We start from the raw sequence: 20,905 nt of genomic DNA on the forward strand, positions 1-20,905 counted from the left end.
GATCTCTCCTGAAGGGGATAATGGGAGAGGAGCGCATTGCAATGGCTGCTGTGTAGTACCCTCCCTGCACAATTAGCCAATCAGGAGCGCGCTCTGCCAGCCAGAAGGACGCATAAAAGAAGAACATTGCAGCAGAGGCACAGAAGGAGACTGCAAGAGGAGCTGGGAATATTACACACAGAACACAGCCGAACCACAACACCCTCCCCTGGACACACCCTGCTGGGGATCACTGCTTCTCTTTTTTCTGAACTGTCGCCCACGCCACTCGGAGAGAAAGCTCTCCCTCATCATCATCCTGAAGAAAACCCCTTTCTCCTCATTTTCACCCTACAGAGGACACCTACCAATCTCCAAGGGCTGAGATTCCCCTGGTGAACATTGTCTTTTTTCCTTTTTTCTTTTTTTTCTTTTGGATTTGGACACGGGCCTCTCCACAGTAAATACACAGGCCAGCTAATATAAAGACCACAGATCATAGTATTGACTCAACCTACGGCTTGAAGACCTGCGAAACGAAGAAGGACCTAGATCACTCTCATTGTATGTCAAGAATGGTTACTGTATGTATGCCTCATTTTTCTCTTCTATTTGCAAGGATGGTGGATGTTGTAGCAACAGCATGCATTGTATAGGCTACATTCTGGAGCGCAGACCCTTTGTTTTCCACTTGATTGTATTGTACACAAACATATATACATGCATGCATATAGCCCTATGTATATATATATACACATATTGAATATGATACAATATGGTATCTTTGATAGGCTAGCTAGCTATAATACTGGTATAAACAAACACACATGTATTACACACAATATTTGTAAGCTATAGTGGCCTAAATAGGCTTATACTACTGCTCACGCGGTTATGGGATATTGTCTTGACAAGATTAACGATCGATGCTGGCAATTAGTAATGTCATGCTGAGCGATGCGCCACGGCTGCCTGCGCGAGGCTCCATCCCTGCCTGCATCTTCGACGCTGGAGAGCAAAATGATTTATTCTGCCATTTTATAGAGGACGATATATTTGCTTATCATAGGCCCAAGGCTATATCAAAATCCATGGCTGCATTATTTGTATACACATTTTTCGATAAGGGCGTAGGGGGCAGAGGGTGCTGAGGCCGCGTGCGTCTGCTGCTGCTGAGCGGCGTAGAGAGTAGTGGGGGGAGGAATGTCTTTCTCCGCCTGCCCTGCCTGGCACAGCACATGGATGCTTGAGACGGATTTCTGAGACAAAACATGATGCCTCGGAGGCTGAGGGCCCATCGAGAGCAAGGCAGAGAAAAAGGGTCGAGTCACTCAGTGAGGGGGAGGGGGGATTACGGATACATTGATTTGGATTGAATCAGGCAAGTCAAAATTCCTAAGGGTTCTTGTTGCGATGCAACGGAGTAAATGGGATGGAAATTTCAGAGGCCGCGAAACGAGGGATGGCGACTAGCGTTTTCTTTTTTTACGAGCCCATTTTTACCCATCCATCATAACACTTATTTAAAAAAAAACTAGCGCCCATTTGAATCACGCCTGTTAAAGGGTTTATGTAGCCTTAGCAGCGTTAAATTAGCCTAGCTCATAGCCGACGGCCGAATTGGGCGTGCCTCTGCTGGACTCGAGCGCGTAATGATGGCACGCGCTGGCTATTGGTCTCAAAGCTTTCATCTCCAAACATCCTCTTGACTTAATGACGCTGCCTCCAATTTATTCCTGTCAGCAGGTGGAATGATTTACCGTTGTGTTGTTCTCATGGTTTAGTAAATCCGGCGTGCAAGGAGCAAGCTAAATATATCAAATGTGATTAAATAACTACTTTTTTTGCTCTATATTTATGCTTTATATAAAATGCTATATATTTATCAGGTAGGCTTTATGCCTATGTTCTATCGACTTAATTTACAGATTTTAATGACAGGTGCAGGTAGAACCACATTTTCTATTTTAAACAATAGGCTGCTACAATATCCAAAGGGATATAATAATTTGTTGCAACCAAAAACACAAATACGGCCATTTAGAAATTATACGCATTATAGGCCAACATAAATTATCGAATGACCATTCCATCGGACTTGGTAGCCTACTGCGATGGTCGTGTAGGCCCAAAATAAAATATAGTAGCCTACATAATACAGCACGAGCACAACCATGTTTATAAACTGAAGAGCAGACTTATTTTGCAAGTCCTAAATCTTTGAGATCATAATAATGCAATTATTTCAATCGATAGTCCACTTGATAATTACTTAGACCTATAGCCTCAGTATGTTTCAGCTGTCCTTATTGAATAGTAGCCTATTTCTATTTCATCAGTGTTTGCCCGTGGAGCTGGGCTAACAGGCAGGCCCAGAGCCCAGTCAGCGTCATGCACGTAGGCCTATAGCTCCTGTCCACATGTTCCGCAGTCCTCCGTGAGCATTGCCTGTACCGCAGTGCCAAGCAAATAAAACAGTTGAGTCAGATAACCTTCCCGGGGCACTTCCGCGATTCAAGGACAAGGACAGCAGAGGCCACCAAAGTGTAAACGAGCCTAAATAGAACTGACGCTATGAGTTTATAATATAAGATGTATCCTGTATTCACATGTATTGTCAAATGATTTCGTCTAGAAAATCAATCCACCAATGGAGTATGACTGGAGGGCAAAATCAGGTTTAGCCTAAATAGATTTAGATTTATTTTGAAATACTCTAGATTTACTTCAAGATAGGGAACTGAAATAGACTCGTAGGCCTACATAAGAATAAGAGACCTCAAATGCCATGTTGTCACGAAAGTCATGCATGGTATAACCAAGCCTACTACTGTCCTCGTAAATTGAAGTAATTGACAGCCATGGTCGTGGAAATAATACAGCAACAAAGAAAATATCTACTAAACTGAGCGAATATCATTTTGTAGGCCGAATTAGATTTTTCCCTCTTAATATGTCCTAAAAATATATGTTGTACATTATTATTGTTATTATTATTATTATTAGGCGTATGATTGACTTACTGAAGCGAAATGATGTTGGCAATTGTGGCGTTCATTGTTCCCGGAGCGTCCTGCAGCCCCTGGCCATGACACAAAGCGCTACTGTTTACATTAATATTCATAGAGCTGCCATAGTCTCTGCGCGCGAGAAGAGGAGGAACGGGTGGCTCTTTTGTTTGGTTGTTTCAATACCTTTATTCAGCAAAAAGGCGCTAGGGTTTGTGAATTCCTACAGAGCGCACATGTCTTGTTTTCACAAAATAAGGGGAAGGGGTAGACGATGTTGTGTAATATAAATGCAAACATTTTTAAATGCGTGAAAAGAAGCGAATGAAGCATTTTGAAATGTCACAGAAAAGGCTCGATGCTTTGGACAATGCATTCTGGCCTCAAACGGAATCGCCTGAAAGCCACTCCCTACTTCAGCACTCTGGATAGCGCCCCTGGTTTCAACGAAAGCTACACACACAAACACACTCACAGGGAATTTGCAACATGGATTATGTCTGTGTCATAAAATGCATTGACAAACGGGGGAATTATTTTAAAATATCACATCCTAATATAACACTGAAAGAAAACGATATATACATAGATCTATTAAAAATGAGTGTTAGTGCAGAATATTAGTTACTGACTGTATGAAGGCTAAGGTTGTGAGTGTTGGGCTGTGACTTGTGTTGTCCTGTTGTTTTACAGCTGCCACCATGATCCCTTTAAGCTGTAGAGAGTGTGGCTAATGCCTTTTGTTCAGGATAATCCTGTAATCTGTGTTATTTAGAAGGCCCATTTACAACCCCAGCCTAGAATCCACTTGCGATTCAGGCCTTCCAAAAGAATGATTGATGTATATTTTAAAAACCAGGATGAGAAAGAGGGAAAAAGCATTGAAAATCGAGGCCTTTCTCTTGAGCTAAACCGTAGTTTAGTGAATCCCCTGTCTTTGGTGGTTCCATGAAATTAGATTTTCAAATGTATTTCCTCGTGTTCAAGTTACTCAAATGAGACTAATGCACTACCATTTTAGGCGGGTTGTATTGTGGTACAACGGTGTCTGCAATAGGGTTTTACTGATGAAAAAGAGAACCCAACAACTCCTAAATAACATGAAATATTCAGAACCTATTATTTTCTGATGGTGTTGTTGCCAACAGGAAATAACCTTTTTTAATTCTCTCTCTTACATTATCTCACTCAGAGATAGAGGTTTTTTTCCACGACTCGCCCAGTACAGTGCGACTGCATCACCCATGAATGACAGTGTTGTCACCAGTGGTAGCACTAACAGGAAGTGTGTGTAGCAGTAATATAGTTCCCCATATCAGTAGGTAGATCAGCAGAGGCCTCTTCCTGACCTCCCATTCTTTGCTACTGCCATTCTTTGCTACTGCCATTCTTTGCTACTGCCATTCTTTGCTACTGCCATTCTTTGCTATTTATTTGTTACTGCCACAACCTGATTTATTTTATCTTGGGATTGATTTACGGATAACAATCTTCAGAGCAATGTTCTTTTTTTATGCTAGGAATGTTCCTGAACATGAAACGAGTCGATGCAAAGCACATTTGACATTATCAGAAGAATCTAATGACAAGTCCCTTTTTAGAATGTAGAGAGCAGTCTTGACTCCAATGTATGGACTCCAATGTATGGACCTGTGCTTAATTCCCATTAGTACACTTAGGAACAATGAGGCCTAGCATGAGAATCTCAGTTCCATCTGAACACAGTCTTCTGGCTGATACAATTACAGTGATTTCCGTAAAGGGTAATCACATCATATGCTTTGACCTTTATCGGGACATGACAAAAGCTGGCCTGAATACTGTATGTGGCAGACTGCTGCTTTTCCTCTTAGGACAGGTCTTCATCTTCCATTTGTAGGAAAGCAACAGCAGTCATGTATATAGACAAGGAGAAAGACAATTTGAAGAAGACGACGCTGCCCGTATCTGTATTTACATTTGGGTCATGTAATGTTGCTGTGTTTTGTAATTGAGCATTGTCAAGTGTAGGTGGTCTGTGTGCTGTGCTCACTCCACTCGGCAGGCAGAGAGAGGAGAGGAGGTAGGGCTCTGGGCTCTTGTTTGCGTGCGAGTCTGGGTCCATGTGTAGGCGATGCTGATGATGCAGTCCATTAAATATTAAGGGAGATCTCTCAGGTCCCAGAAATAGAAAAAGAAAGGCACATCTAGTGCCGGGACAAGGAGAAGAAGAGCTGGCCCCACCAACAGCAGAAATCTGAAAGTGTTGGGGGTTGTGTGTTTAATGCGTTTGTGTGTGGTTACTCTCTTTGTTGTCATTCATCATGATTAGCAACAGAATTCATTAACAGAATTAGCCTATCAGAGGTGGGCTGGTTGGGCCTTTATCTATGACCTGATGGGTTATTGCCTACATCCTTGCCATATCAGTACTTGGATATTGTTATGGATGTAGTTGATATTTTCCACTAATTTCTTTGTAAAGGCTAACATGTTCTGATGAAAATTACGACTTGTTCTATTTGTAGCATCCTAAAAGCACTCTATTCTGTTTTTGTCATCCTCCTGCTTGTTGGCATGGAGATCTCAGGGTGATGTTAGATGTTGCTTGTGTCAGCCAGTCTCTCCCTCTGTGTGTCTGTGGCCAGTCTGAGCCTGGGAATTATATAACTTTAGAACTTGTCACTGTGGATGCCTGGACTGCCACACTGAGGTCTATTTCAGTTGACAAGTCAAATTTGCTGGGATTTAGTGTCTTTCTGCAAAGGGCTGTACTATTTGGTCCGTTCTGTGGTAAATTCAGAAAACATACATATTTCTATTCGTTTCGGACGTTTGTGTGTTACATGGTGACACATATTAGATAGATGCATTTTATGAATCTATTTATCATACCCATGTGGACTATTTGTTCTTTCCCATTATGCATGAAGGATGATCTTTTAACTGGGCATTGTAGAACCCCCTGTCCATGTTCTGTTCCAGTGCAGTCCCTAGATCAGCAGATCATACCGCTCTAGTCGAGACCAAAGAAGCCCATAACATGTGTACTGTATGATGGATGGCTAGTCTACTTTGCAGCAGCTCTCATGTGCTGCTTAGCTATGTGTGTTTGCAGTGTTTTATTTTTAGGCTGTCATAATTCACTCCCTTTCCATCTCCCGCTTCCTCTCCCTCTGATGTTCTCTCCTTGTCAATGTCAATTTGACTTAAATATATTCTCCGCTTCCGCAAAGCCATCGAATATTAATACATGGAGAAAAACAATATCTGCCCAACAGAGATGGATTATTTCGTTCTCTCTGCCTCTATCTTTCTGTCCACGCACGCACGCACATGCGCACGCACACACACGCACACGCGCACACACACACACACACACACACACAACCAAAAGTCAGCCAGCCATTAGCAACAGTCTTGAAGCCGCTGTTACCTGGGCAACATGGTTCAAGGTACAGCTCAAGGCAGAAATCAGGTTAGAAGGAGGAGAGACAGAGACAGAGGAGAGAGAGAGACAGAGAGGGGCATGAGCACGGAGGGGGGAAACAAGATGGGGGACACTAAGAGCTACACCAGGGCTTGGGGAATATCATCAAAGCATTGAATGCTTTTAGAGTAATATGTCCATAGCAGGGGAAAGGAACACTACTCAGTCTCCTCCATTAAGTTGAATGGATAAACATCAAAAGTAAACCCTGCCACGCAAAAGGGAAAATGACGAACATAGACTATAACCAAAACAACAGACAAACAGTAGTAAAACTGCTGGTAATATTGTATCTTCCTCAAATAATTCTAGAAGCTTAGGCTACACTGTGAGACCTCTGGAGCTTTGGCGGTAGACGCCTTATAACACCCACCAGTCAGAGACCTGCAGTCACCATGCCAGCCAGGCTCACAGATACCAGCCTGAATAATGGTACTTATTTAAACCACTCTTCCCAGGTACACTATACCAGGAAATGGAACAGGGAGCCAAAATATTTGTATCAGTTTGGGTTGAGCCCAGGAGGCCAGTAGTACAGGGAGGACATATTTGTACTAGCTTGTTTACACAGTCTGTCAAAAGAAAGTTATATTCGAGACAGAATGGTGAAAAGGAGGAGCGGATGAATGGAATAGATGGAGCAGGGAGAGAGGGAGAGAAAAGGAGAGATAGCGGGAAGTTTAGTTTCTGACCTGCACACACAGCTGTTCCATGAAGACAATCCCCTGTGGGTCAAATGAAGCAACATGGTGTACTCCAGAGCAACACACAATGACACCAACACACCTCTAGTGGGCACAAATACACACTCACTCACTCCATCCACAGTTTGAGTCAGAGTCACAAAACACGCACTTACAAAAGAAAGTGAGCACACTAAAAGCCAGAATGTATTTTTGGGGTTGAAACGTTCCATGTGGCTACATGACAGCCTTCAGAGACGTTAGGCCTGAGCAGATTAGACAATGTCACTTTCTCTTTTGTCTGCCATGTCAACCTCCCCGTCCCAACGCCCACTGCTCCACCTGCCCCACCACCACCAATACTTAGGACCCTGTAATGATGTAATGCTGTTCGACTCTGTGGCTGGATGGATGGATGGAGGCTGGGGGATGGGAGGAGGAAACGGGGAAAAAGGACTGTGACATCTGCAGGGCCAGAGGCAGCGAGAGAGAGAAAGAGCAGGAGGGGGGGTAGAGAGGGGTCTGTGTGTAGCCTACTGCTATCCCTGCCTCGCATCCTTCCACCCCCTCAGCTGATATCTGACCTCTTCCATAGCTGACAATGACAGAGCGGACATTCATTCAATGGGCCTATATTAAAGGCCTACTAACAACAGCCCACCATTACTCTACTGTGTGTTATTACTGCAGATGTATATTATTTGTACACAGGGTTCTATATTCTTCCTTTTCCTCAGCAGATAATCAGCACCATGGAAACCCAGGTGTCCAACGGTCCGAGCGGAACCAGCCTGCCTAACGGGCCAGTCATCAGCACCAACGGTGCCACAGACGACAGCAAGACCAACCTAATCGTCAACTACCTGCCTCAGAACATGACCCAGGAGGAATTCAAGAGCCTGTTCGGTAGCATTGGAGAGATCGAATCCTGCAAACTGGTCCGAGACAAGATTACAGGTATTCATGATGCTTCAGCAGGTACAGTTGATGAATAGACAGACAAACCAAATCTATTTCTAGTTGGAGGATAACAAATAATCACATACAGCATATGTACCTGTTGGTACAGTTATTTTGGTGCAAAAGCAGTTTCTAAAGGACCATTATCGATATCTGTTTTCAACGATTTAGGCCAGAGTTTGGGCTATGGGTTCGTAAACTATGTGGATCCCAATGACGCAGACAAGGCCATCAACACTCTCAACGGTCTCAAACTGCAGACCAAAACAATTAAGGTAAGAGCACCTGTCCTTCCTGCTTTTCAACCTGCGCCACTCTCCATCTTCACTGCTTCAATACGCTGCGGAAGACCAGGAGAAAGGCAGGGAGCAACTCAAAGAAAGGGAGGTGGCGAGAGAGGCAGAGAGAGGCAGACGTGACAAGAGGGGAAGGAGGAAAAAACAGGAGGGGTCGCAGGAACAAAGGAAGTGAGCAGAACAAGAAATGAGAGAGGGAGAGTGGAGAGAGGGAGAGTGGAGGTCAGAAAGCAAGGGGCTAGCAGCATGCAGAGGTGATTGTGATGGAAATGTAATCAGGGAGTCTCACTGTGGGGCACGGGGGTCAGTTCAGGCTCCCCCATCTGCCTCCAATCTGGCCTAATTAGGGGGCTTCTTTGTCCCCAATATGGATGGGGGGAAGGAGTGGGAGGGGGAGGAGGTGAGGGGGGCAGATTAAACACTACTCCATCCGTCCCTCCGGCCCCCCTCCTCCCACCTGATCAAAGTAGATCATAGATTGGGATAAAGTGCAGGCTTAGTTCAAATCAGACTTCTGAAAGACTGGGGCAGAGAGAGTCAACAGCATCAGGAGCTGGGTTGGGCTGTTGGAGTTATACAGACAGGTGGCAATCATATTGTTAATCCTTATTTCAGTTACGTTACTGTACAAATACACATATTGTATTTAGGGGGCAATAATAACATTATTACTACTGTTAGTAATATGATATCAAAATAATTGGGCCGATATAAATGACAGAAAATGTATACATTTTGTGGTTGTTATTGATATTGTTGTTAATGTTGTTATTACAATTGTTAAAATATATATATATATATTTATATTATCAGGAGGGCTATTTTGAAAATCAATGAATATTATACAGCCATAAAACAATGACCAAGCAAATGTCATATTTCCACCAAAGCATTGTAAGATGGCGGGAGGGGGCAGGAGGAGTAAAGGGTAGGGAGTAGCTTGGGGAGCAGAATGCCAATGGCAGGATTAGGGGCCATATGGGCTGCAGGCACCATCTGTACTGTGGGAGAGAAAGGGAGAGGGTTAATTATAGGGAAGCCTCCGCTACCCCTCTCCCATTCTCTAGCACCCCCAATCACTCCATCACACACCCTGTCCACGCGCATTGTACACAATACTGGAGTCCTGCACACTCACTGCACCATTTAGAATGAGGAAAACTTTACTCTCTACACTCAATGGGTCAAATACATCCATTGGCTATGTGTTGTGCGAGGCATGATAATACTCTATATTGTCTGGACATGTCAATCTAAATGTTAACTGTCACTAGAAATGTCCCATATTTATATCTAAAACACATTCATTCAAGTTATACTGTACTTGTATATGCGAGTATGTGTTTATATAATAAGGAGTGAATGTTTTAGTGAGTTGACAGTCGGGGATGCTGTCTTGTGATCTATTTATATTGTTTGCTGGTTGCCAGTGGAGCTGTTCTCCCTCGAGGCTGGAAACAAAGGAAAGAGGCAGGAGAGGGAGGGGAGATCAGCCTATCTCTGGCAACACTTGCTCCCTCTCCCTCCATCTGAAACAAACAGACAGACCACTCACAACAATGCACTGACTCTCACTATCTATCATACTCTCTCACTGGCTTTCATACACGCCAACGCATTAATGTGTAGACATTTTCATAATCAATCTAAGTCACACTATAGTCTCACCATAGAATACTAATGTTAACTTTGCACAACGGTGGACACAATCAGTCACAAAGCGTTCCAAAAAACAGTCACACACATTGACAAAAAAGACGAGTAAAATGAATATTCATGCATGGCTACAAGGCCAGCAGCATACCACCCTGCATCCCACTGCTGGCTTTTTGCTGAAGCTAAGCAGGGTTGGTCCTGGTCAGTCCCTGGATGAGAGACCAGATGCTGCTTGAAGTGGTGTTGGAGGGCCAGTAGGAGGCACTCTTTCCCCTGGTCTAAAAAAAATATCCCAATTCCCCAAGGCAGTGACTAGGGACATGCCCTGTGTAAAGTGCTGTCTTTTGGATGGGATGTTAAATGGGTGTCCTGACTCTCTGTGGTCACTTAAAGATCCCATGGCACTTATTGTAAGAGTAGGGGTGTTAACCCTGGTAATCTGGCCCTCATAATGTCACCTAATCATCCCCAGTTTAAAATTGGATCATTCATCTATTCCCCTAGGTTGTTGTTGTAAATGAGAATGTGTTCTCACTCAACTTACCTGGGTAAATAAAAAAATGACTATATGGTTTTATGTAAAGATATGGGAAACCTTTGATTTGATATCAGTATTAAAATGTGTGTTTCTTTGATGTGCTGTAGGTATCGTACGCCCGTCCCAGTTCAGCATCTATCCGTGATGCCAACCTCTATGTGAGCGGTCTGCCTAAGACCATGACCCAGAAGGACATGGAGCAGCTGTTCTCCCAGTACGGACGCATCATCACCTCCCGCATCCTGGTGGACCAGGTTACAGGTACAGCCTTAACTCACTTCTGGCGCAACTGACCCCTACTCTAACCTACCATTAGCCTATTCTAACGTACCCCTGACCTACTCTAACATACACCAGACCTACTTTAACTCTACTCTAACGTACCCCTGACCTACCCTAACTCTAGTCTAACCTACCCCTGACCTACCATAACTCTAGTCTAATGTACCCCTAACCTACCATAACTCTAATCTAACGTACCCCTGACCTACCCTAACTCTACTCTAACATACCCCTGACCTACCCTAACTCTAATCTAACGTACCCCTGACCTACCCTAACTCTAATCTAACGTACCCCTGACCTACCCTAACTCTACTCTAACATACCCCTGACCTACCCTAACTCTAATCTAACATACCCCTGACCTACTCTAACTCTAACATACCCCTGACCTACCCTAACTCTACTCTAACATACCCCTGACCTACCCTAACTCTAGTCTAACATACCCCTGACCTACCCTAACTCTAATCTAACGTATCCCTGACCTACCCTAACTCTACTCTAACATACCCCTGACCTACCCTAACTCTAATCTAACTTACCCCTGACCTAACCTAACTCTAATCTAACATACCCCTGACCTACCCTAACTCTACTCTAACGTACCCCTGACCTACCCTAATTCTAATCTGACATACCAGTGTCCTACTCTAACTCTACTCTAACATACCCCTGACCTACCCTAACTCTACTCTAACATACCCCTGACCTACCCTAACTCTAGTCTAACATACCCCTGACCTACCCTAACTCTAATCTAACGTACCCCTGACCTACCCTAACTCTAATCTAACGTACCCCTGACCTACCATAACTCTAATCTAACATAACCCTGACCTAACATAACTCTAATCTAATGTACCCCTGACCTACCCTAACTCTAATCTAATGTACCCCTGACCTACTCTAACTCTAACATACCCCTGACCTACCCTAACTCTACTCTAACATACCCCTGACCTACCCTAACTCTAATCTAACGTACCCCTGACATACCCTACCCTAACTCTACTCTAACATATCCCTGACCTACCCTAACTCTAGTCTAACATACCCTTGACCTACCCTAACTCTACTCTAACGTACCCCTGACCTACCCTAACTCTACTCTAACGTACCCCTGACCTACCATAACTCTACTCTAACATACCCCTGGCCTACCCTAACTCTAGTCTAACGTACCCCTGACCTACCCTAACTCTACTCTAACATACCTCAACTCTAGTCTAACGTACCGCTGACCTACCCTAACTCTAGTCTAACGTACCCCTGACCTACCATAACTCTACTCTAACGTACCCCTGACCTACCCTAACTCTACTCTAACATACCCCTGACCTACCATAACTCTACTCTAACATACCCCTGACCTACCCTAACTCTACTCTAACGTACCCCTGACCTACCCTAACTCTACTCTAACATACCCCTGACCTACCCTAACTCTAGTCTAACGTACCCCTGACCTACCATAACTCTAGTCTAACGTATCCCTGACCTACCCTAACTCTAGTCTAAAGTGCCCCTGACCTACCCTAACTCTAGTCTAACGTACCCCTGACCTACCCTAATTCTACTCTAACATACCCCTGACCTACCATGGACTTATTCTTACCTACTCTAACTTACCTCCCCCTAACCAACTCTAACCCTACTCTAACCTTTCCCATCTCATTGGACCAAGTCAGAGTCATGACTCACCCCTCCTCACCCCTCAGGTGCTAACATTAGCTTGCTTTCTGACCCCGGAGCAGGTATATCGCGAGGAGTGGGCTTCATCCGGTTTGACAAGCGGAACGAGGCGGAAGAGGCCATCAAGGGCCTGAATGGCCAGAAGCCCCTGGGCGCAGCCGAACCCATCACGGTGAAGTTCGCCAACAACCCCAGCCAGAAGACGGGCCAGGCCCTGCTCACCCAGCTGTACCAGACCGCTGCACGCCGCTACACTGGCCCTCTGCACCACCAGACCCAGCGCTTCAGGTACTGCCCCCACCACCACCCAATCCCTGCTCTGACCTGTCTGTCATCTGACCCGACACACCTGCCCTGCTGGAACGAGCACTACGGCGCTCGCTCATCCTATCTTCCTCTCTTTCTCTCCCTCTTTTTTCTTGACTTTCTTTTAAACTGCAGCCTCATCCCTCCATTTGGAAAGGGACCAGATCCAAATAACAGCACAAAACCAATGTAAGAGACCCCCAATGTATCAAAGCACAAATCAAATGAAAACAAAGCAAAGTGCTCCAAACCAGTCAAATAACATAATATCTACTAAACAAGATGACGAAATTACATTTAAATGAATCAGATAATGCAGATCTCCAACACACACACACACACACACACACACACACACACACAAACTGATTTGCATAGTGCGTTGTTGTGGTTCGCCAAGGCTAGGACGTGAGCTCTGTGATGGGTTGCTGTTGGGATAGACAGACGGCTCCTCTACAGTACAGTGAAGGGCGCCCTCTGGAGGCCAGCTGGCAGAGGAGCAGGAGCAGCATGTTAAAAGGCCTTCCTCCTCTCAGACCTCACCACTAACCTCTCCACCCCCTTCATTTCTCCCTCTTGCGTTGCAGACTCGACAATTTACTAAACGCCAGCTACGGAGTCAAGAGGTAAATGCCAAAGGTGTACTTTGTAAAATAAAAAAAGATACAAAAAAAACATCCATGCCTAAGAACAAACCTCAAACAAAGTGACTGGAATACCACCTGCTGCCTTCACCTTGAAATGACAGATTATGAAAATGTTCCCTAATTCCCTATTCACACTGCCCATTAAACTGAGAAGTTATGTAACAACCAGTCCAGACAGTATAACACATCTAAATATGCAGTGTCTAGGGTTGTCTAACAGCAGGGTATTCTGGCATGGCTTTGTTTATAATCTTTTGGTTTGATTACGTAATGGATCTGATGTGTGTGTATTTCTTTATGAACTAACATTATCAGTTTCGGTTTTGCTTTAATGTCCCCTTTATTCCGCCAGCATGGACATACCAGATTGAGTTTGCGTCTTCTTCTGTTTGCTCCAATTTTCCTATGATTTGATTCGAATTTGCTTTCATCCCTCTCTAGGTTTCTGTGTTTTGTTCAATATTGTGATTTCCGTTAAACATTGTGATTTCTGTGTCTAATCTTCGCAGAGGCTTTGGTCAGCAGAGACTATGACTAAAATATGCAGAGCGTGGGTGTTTGTGTGTCATAGAAGCGGTGTGCTGTTTTGTGTGGAAGCAGGTAGTCTGGAACCACTGTGGTGCCCTGCCCACACATATATTTATCTATCTACTCACTGCAGAAAAAGTGGGGATGGAGATCGATTGGGTCACCAGACAGACTCCATGCCCCTCCGACTACCAAGCCTTCAGCGCATATCATAGCTAGAAACATGGCCAGTATATAGAAAGATGATTGCTGTGTGGAACTTCAGAATGACACCCAATGTAGTTCTCCCTCTCTTCTTCCTAGGTTCTCCCCCATCACCATCGACAGCATGACCAGCCTGGCGGGAGTCAACCTGACCGGGCCTACCGGAGCCGGCTGGTGCATCTTCGTCTACAACCTATCGCCCGAGGCTGACGAAAGCGTCCTGTGGCAGCTGTTTGGGCCCTTCGGCGCCGTCACAAACGTCAAGGTCATTCGTGACTTCACCACCAACAAATGTAAGGGCTTCGGCTTCGTCACCATGACCAACTATGACGAGGCAGCCATGGCCATCGCTAGTCTCAACGGCTACCGCTTGGGAGACCGCGTGCTGCAGGTCTCCTTCAAGACCAGCAAGCAACACAAGGCCTGAGAGAGAGAGCTGTTAGCTGACGCCAGCTCCTTCAGCCAGCAGGGAGCGCCACTGAGCTCCCTGTTACTATCACTCTACATGGGCCTGGACTGAGTCTCTCTCTCTGATGCACACTCACCCATACACAGCCCTATACACATACATACACACACTATCAGACATGCACACACTATTAGACATATTTACACATACAAACATACACAAAGTCAGAGTTTCAAACAAATACACTAGTAGAGTTTTTCTTTTCTCTTTACACAACATGCTAGTCCTTCCCTACGTTTGCCTGGATTGAATTAGTGGGGGTGCGTTGTGTAGTTGGTCTCTGGGGGTGGGGGTAAGAGGCCTCGATGAGGGAGACAGTCTAACGAATGTGACAGAGAATGTGTGCTGAGTGCTTTGATTGAATTCAGGCAAATAATGACAAAAACTGCTGAAACAAAATGATCAAAAATCTAAAATGAACTACAAACATGTGCAATTTAAACCCTAAACTCTTACCCCACGAACTATCCCATTATCTTGCTGGAGAGAGTGTAGTCACTTTTTTTTTTACACTTGGGCATTTTGAATCAGTGATTTTTTTTAGATCAAAGAAAATTAATTAAAAACAGTGTTCTCTTATATACGTATATTAAAATATAACTATATATTCAATATTTAAGGTGGTTATAATAGCCGAGTATGTAAGCATTTTCTAGAAACTTTGACTACTGTTTCCTGGCTCAACATTAGGTAGGTTGTGACTAGCTTTAGGGCAGTTTCTCTACCCTAATAAGGACAGATCCCATACGATTTAGGTTATCAGACTGAACAGATACTGGTCACAAAGACAAGCAGCCTGAAGGCCACCAGAATTACACCCTCACTACACAACACAACACAGTCACACATCAGCCCTGTTAGGGGGGAAACAACACATCACTGACATCTATTTTTTTCACTCTGGTTCTTCTATTCAGAGTAGAATGGATGGATTCCACCACAAGCAGAGCTGTCTGTGTGAACAACGTAGAACATTGTCCCAGCTAGTGTTCCCATGGAGACAGTGTTCATGTACAATTCTCTGAGAGACTAGGGACCGTGAGTTTAGAGCAGTCATTTCACCAAAATCACAGAGCCACTTTACCAAAACACCCAACTAGATATAACACCCCTCCAAGGGAATGAGAAGGTTTTTACAATTCAGTGGAAATGATTGGCCTGGCTAAGTAGGCTCAACATCACCATTACGCACAGATCAGATCGAGAGGACGGTAGTTTTGACTTAGGTTGAGATTCCGTTATGACTCTGAGCAGTGATATCTCCTCACTGAGTCGTAGAGGGTGAGACAGCTTCTTGCCTATTCCTCAGTTTACTAAACACTCCTCAGTTTCCTTCAGACCCCGTATATGACACTTTATAGAAGCTCATGAGAATCAGTTTCTATTCACTCTCATTGTAACCCTGCCTGCCCTGTCAAAATAGAAGAAACCAAGCCTGCAGAAACCAACAGTGACAAGTTTGTTCATCTCACATTGGAAACTCAAAAATAATTTTTTGTTGATTTGCAACATCTGATCGGCACTATCACCTAGCTGGAATTTAAAAAATATCAACAAACCCATGGAAATAATTTATGACACCCCTTGATGAAAATATAACAACAAAATAGTCTTGGCGACTGTCTGTTAGAAACATCTGACGAGACGTTTCATGGGGAGTGATAGGATTACAATATAAAGACATCTGCATATAATAGATTAAATAAGGTAAAGTGTGTTCAAGACATTTTTGCTTTTCTAAATAACGCTGTGTTAGCCAAAGAGGACAACCATCTCTTTGAAAGGATTACTTTAGAGATAAATCTATTTTTATACATACAAAATGAACAAGACCTTGTGCTGAATTTTTACAGATTCTTAAAACTCTGAAAAACTGGGACACCGCATGGCTGTATTTTAAGCCCTTTGATCTTTGAGAGGGATGAGCGCGTGCATGCGGTGTATAGGTGGGGGTCGAGGGAAGGGGGCGATGAAGAAAAGTTCTCACACAACCTTACTTTTTCAACCACAACCTATAAACAAACTATTGAAATAGCAAACACAAAGACATCGGAATAGAACAAATACACATCAACACAAACCAATTCAATGATTAGGCATCAAACGTTACAGAGACAAATCTGCATTACTAATACTGCAATCTTTGAGTGTAAACTAGACAAACACATATCACTTTCTCTGAAGTTGCGTACATTCAGTGTTGCTTCAATGATTGTACAGTGAAGTGTTATCGCTTTCACAGGAGACACTTAAATCAGGCTGCAGTAAAGACAGTCAGTCCTCACAGACACCTTGGGCTGGTTCGAAACAGAAAGGCTTGAAGTAGATTCTCAATAAAGCGTCCTTTCAATGCAAAGATGATTAGGTTTATTTGAATGAAGATTTCGCCAAAGAATTTGGAATATGAGTGTCAATAAGAAATAATTCAGTCTATACTATTACTAACGGCTCCCCTGATAATTCTTCTATAAACCATTATCATTTATTGCATGAAGATCCCTTATCATTTTAAATCCCCATAGCGCTTGCAGAAATATCTGTTGTTCATATCAAATTATATCAGAATGGACTAATATCTTTTGGTTAACATATCTGTTGAGTAGATATAATTTAGCCCATTTGCACAGGTGCTTACCACAAACCTACAACAATGTAAACAAAGAATTCACCTTTCAGCAAAAACCACGACAGTTCCACACAAGTGTCTCTTGAACCTCAATACTGTAATACTCACACCATCCGCTCACAACAGGAATCCAATTAATCAGAGTATGACAGCACTGTTTCAGTTGAACCCTCAGCCTCTGTCTAACTCTGACCATTCCATTTCTTACTGTGCCCCAGTAGTATATTGGTGGTGTGACAACCAAAACAAACATGAAATGTCATACATTAACACCCTGTCATAATCTAACTCCACACCTCCCTTCCCCATTCAATTAGTTGTGTCCATACTCAAGAGAAGGTAGCACAGTAGGACTGATACAGCATCACTTTAAGAGACCAGATGTGAATTTTGGGAACAGAACAGCAAATAGGCCACGTTGTTGAGCTGCAGTTGAAGTAGTCCGTCCCACTGGTGATATGGGGTAGAGTTCCAGCCCAGCTTCCCCACACCCTAGACCAACAACAGGCCCTAGGCCACACCCTAGACCAACAACAGGCCCTAGGCCACTCCCTAGACTAGAGCAACAACAAACTGTCCCATCTTACACAGCCAATACAGAGACCCTCTTCTCTTCCCACACCTACATATGGTAGAGAGCCAAGGACAATGGCAGGAGACAAATGTACTGCACCGTTTGAGCAACAATAAATAATCATCTAAAAAGACAAAAAAACTTTCCTATGGAACAGTAAGTGCAATGTGCTTTGTTTTTATATTGACTGAGAACAAAAAGATATATATATTTTTTAAAAGAAAAAGAAATTAAACATCACACTGAAATGGTTTGTGGGGAAAAGGCGGAAGGATCAAATGTAAAGAAATCTAAGTGTTAATGCACTGATTCATTAAAGAGAATCAAACAAGCACCGATGGAGAGCTCTGAAAATGTCCACAATCCCAGCCCTGGATTAGTGCTCTGAACATGCAAGCTAAAACTAACCGCATATTATTATTGGGTGAATGAAAAGAGCAATTTAATTGAAAAGACCTTGAAAGGGATACTGTCTAATATATCATCAGTTTTAGCCCACGTCGATTTTAGAATATCATTTTTCCTGTAATTTGTTTTCTTTTACATATCAAGACTCACATGTTAACTTAGCGTATTTGTGTTGTTGACGTTACCATATGGGACACACATGGGTCCAAGATTTTATTTGGTTGCTTTGATTGGGTATTTTTTCTTTCTTCATTCCATTATTTAATTAGTTGCAGTTCTTAGTGTATGCAGATTTTAGACTTAGTTAGACATTTATTTCAATCAAAACGTGTTCAATTGTGTTTGTAAAAGTCTGTGGTAGCTTTTGTTGCAACATAATTTAAACAGAAAATTCAAGATAGCGCCAACAAACTTGTATTATTTGGGCGACTTTAAGCTTGTAGTTTTAACTTATTGTTAACTTAAAAACTATTTATTATTGCCTCGTATAAAGTATGTTTTGTGTATATTTATGGTTTATTTCATTATATTTGCAAGTTTAAAAGATTTTAAGTTTGCCAAAATTGTGGTTACATTTTCTTTCTTAAAAAGGGAACAAATAGATAAAAAAAAACAGCTTTAGAAGTACGATTTGGAAATGTTCTCCATAGTCAAAGAATGCACTGCTATATTTAACTAATTGAAGTGTATAAACATACATGCTGTGTGCTAGATGTTATGCCTTTACTGCCTGTGTTCTGTTTGTCTTGTTAAATGAAAACCTTTTGATTATTTAATCTAATCACAGTCTTGTTTTTCCAGCCACTGAGAACCCTGGGGAGTGTCAGTCAGGACATGGGCTGGGCCTGGGGTGTGGCCTATTGTAGGCTCCAGGGCGGAGCCTGGACCTTAGGCAGTGCCTGAGGCTCCATGTGCACTCAGCATGCTTTCCCTCCTACTGCTGATGAACAGAACTACTGTAGTTATTAGAAGGACCATAGTACCGAACTCCAACATGACATCAGTTCTATGTACAGTAGTTCCAACAGCAGCCAGGAGGAAAGCATCGTTGGGGGGGGTTACTCCTATAGGAAAGGGGTCAGTGGTTCTTCTGTTTCTCGACCAACTGTATTTTGTGTCTATTTATTTAGAAGAGGGGACACAAGAGTAACTTAGTGACATTCTTACAACATTTTCCTGGAATGGTAGAACAAATCAAAGGAGAAAATGATCAAAACAGATCTACTGGCATCAATGTATCAATGTCAGTAGGAAGATATCAAAATCTCATACTTCCAAACATGACCAAATGAACAATGACAAAATGTAACAAAGAAAATAAACCTTTCAGTTTAGTTTAGGATATTTATTACTGGGATTTCAGCTGAAGACGCTTGAAGACTTTTTCATGGAATTGTTTAATTATTTGTACTTTACATGCCAGAAAAAAAATAAAAGGTTACAAATCTTGAGTGACCCATGTCGTTTTTACAAGATGACATTGAGCGTTGTCATTTCCAGAGGGTAACAATGCAAAACCATTGATGCGCATAAGACAAACTGCCCACCATCGTCATAATGCACATCATTGGCATAATCATCTACTGTAGTATTAGAGCCAACATAGCATAGTTAAAATTATACTGACTATCCTGCTTAGATAGTACAACTTTTGTTGATTGGCAAAGTAGAACACAGGAGAAAATGATTCAGCATATTCAAATTCTACTTCCTTTTTTTGGTTAATGGAATGACTATTTTTTTTATCTAATTGAAACATTAAACGTAGACAAACAAGTTAAAGCAACAGACAAGTAGGAGTAAAGAACATGCAACCATTTTGAATCTTCATCTTCCAGTTTGTGAAGCCTGAGTGCAGCAGCTGGTTGTTGCAGAGCAGAACAGGGTGAGGCTAGCATGTAGTCCATAAAGAGAAACCTGAGAGAGAAATGACTGTTATTTTCAAGCAGACGTGGCAAGAAATCTCAGAAACAAAATGGTTTTGACCGCTTGGAAATGTCGCACAGTGCCTTACTTCTCATAAAATGTTTGCTTTTGCCATCGTGAAATTACCAACTTAATCATTTTTATGTAAAAATGATCAAATACATGTGCAAGGATGTCCTACCAAGTCAAGACTGGCTCCTTGCACAATGCATGCCTTCCTTTGTCCCGTTAACATCTTCAGTTTTGGTGTCTCCTCATTTTCCTGCTTGCGCCTCCTTGCTTTGTGTACAGTAGCTAGCACTTCATTTATTTTACATGTTTTAAATGCAACCTTTAACTAGGGCAGTCAGTTAAGAACAAAGTCTTATTAACAATGACGGCCTACACTTATTTGCACTGTTTTAAATTAAGCTACTCGACCAGAGTTAAGCTACGTAACCAGATGAGGGAAGTAAGCATTATCTAGATTGGCTCATCCAACTAGGTGGACTTGAATGCCATTTATGTCAGATCTATTTGAAGATAAATGCAGCAAAATGTTGACTAAACACCTAAACACTTCTCCACTGCACAAATACAACTATGTGGGCTGGAGCCAACAGTTGATACAATGTTTCTAAGTTAGCTAGTGAGAGCCAAGCTCAAGACAGA

At 42.8% G+C, this 20,905-nt stretch overlaps 2 protein-coding genes across 40 annotated transcripts in view; one reads left to right on the forward strand and one right to left on the reverse strand.

The window, feature by feature from the left end:
• On the forward strand, positions 1–19,776 carry LOC100136169 (ELAV-like protein 3). 37 transcript variants are annotated; one of them, XM_090196442.1, is made up of 8 exons: positions 1–563; positions 7,880–8,096; positions 8,271–8,374; positions 10,697–10,850; positions 12,626–12,854; positions 13,008–13,061; positions 13,460–13,498; positions 14,351–19,776. In XM_090196442.1, exons 1-8 carry the CDS (start codon positions 546–548, stop codon positions 14,676–14,678), a joined length of 1,143 nt encoding a protein of 380 aa, XP_090052568.1. In that variant the 5' UTR covers positions 1–545; the 3' UTR covers positions 14,679–19,776. The 37 variants fall into 37 exon arrangements, with proteins under 37 accessions (XP_090052568.1, XP_090052565.1, XP_036796967.1 ...); XM_090196439.1 differs by having other exon boundaries at positions 91–563; positions 14,330–19,776; XM_036941072.2 differs by having other exon boundaries at positions 113–563; positions 7,880–8,117; positions 14,330–19,776.
• LOC110486362 (glucosidase 2 subunit beta) overlaps positions 19,659–20,905 on the reverse strand; it is a 9,202-nt gene continuing 7,955 nt past the window's right edge. For all 3 annotated transcript variants that reach the window (XM_021557889.3, XM_021557890.3, XM_090196435.1), the window contains exon 18: positions 19,659–20,245. The gene's annotated coding sequence lies outside the window, so the exon portion shown is untranslated. The remainder of the gene's footprint in view (positions 20,246–20,905) is intronic.

Source organism: Oncorhynchus mykiss, chromosome 13 (genome assembly GCF_057628025.1).
Source record: "Oncorhynchus mykiss isolate SJ-2025 chromosome 13, ASM5762802v1, whole genome shotgun sequence".
NCBI classification, from domain to species: domain Eukaryota; kingdom Metazoa; phylum Chordata; class Actinopteri; order Salmoniformes; family Salmonidae; genus Oncorhynchus; species Oncorhynchus mykiss.

Excerpts from the sequence above, each read along its gene's own strand:
- LOC100136169 (XM_036941071.2), top strand. Across the intron at positions 8,118-8,270 it reads TATTCATGATGCTTCAGCAG|GCCAGAGTTTGGGCTATGGG; the intron begins GTACAGTTGATG and ends TCAACGATTTAG. Across the intron at positions 12,855-13,007 it reads CACCAGACCCAGCGCTTCAG|CCTCATCCCTCCATTTGGAA; the intron begins GTACTGCCCCCA and ends TTTAAACTGCAG.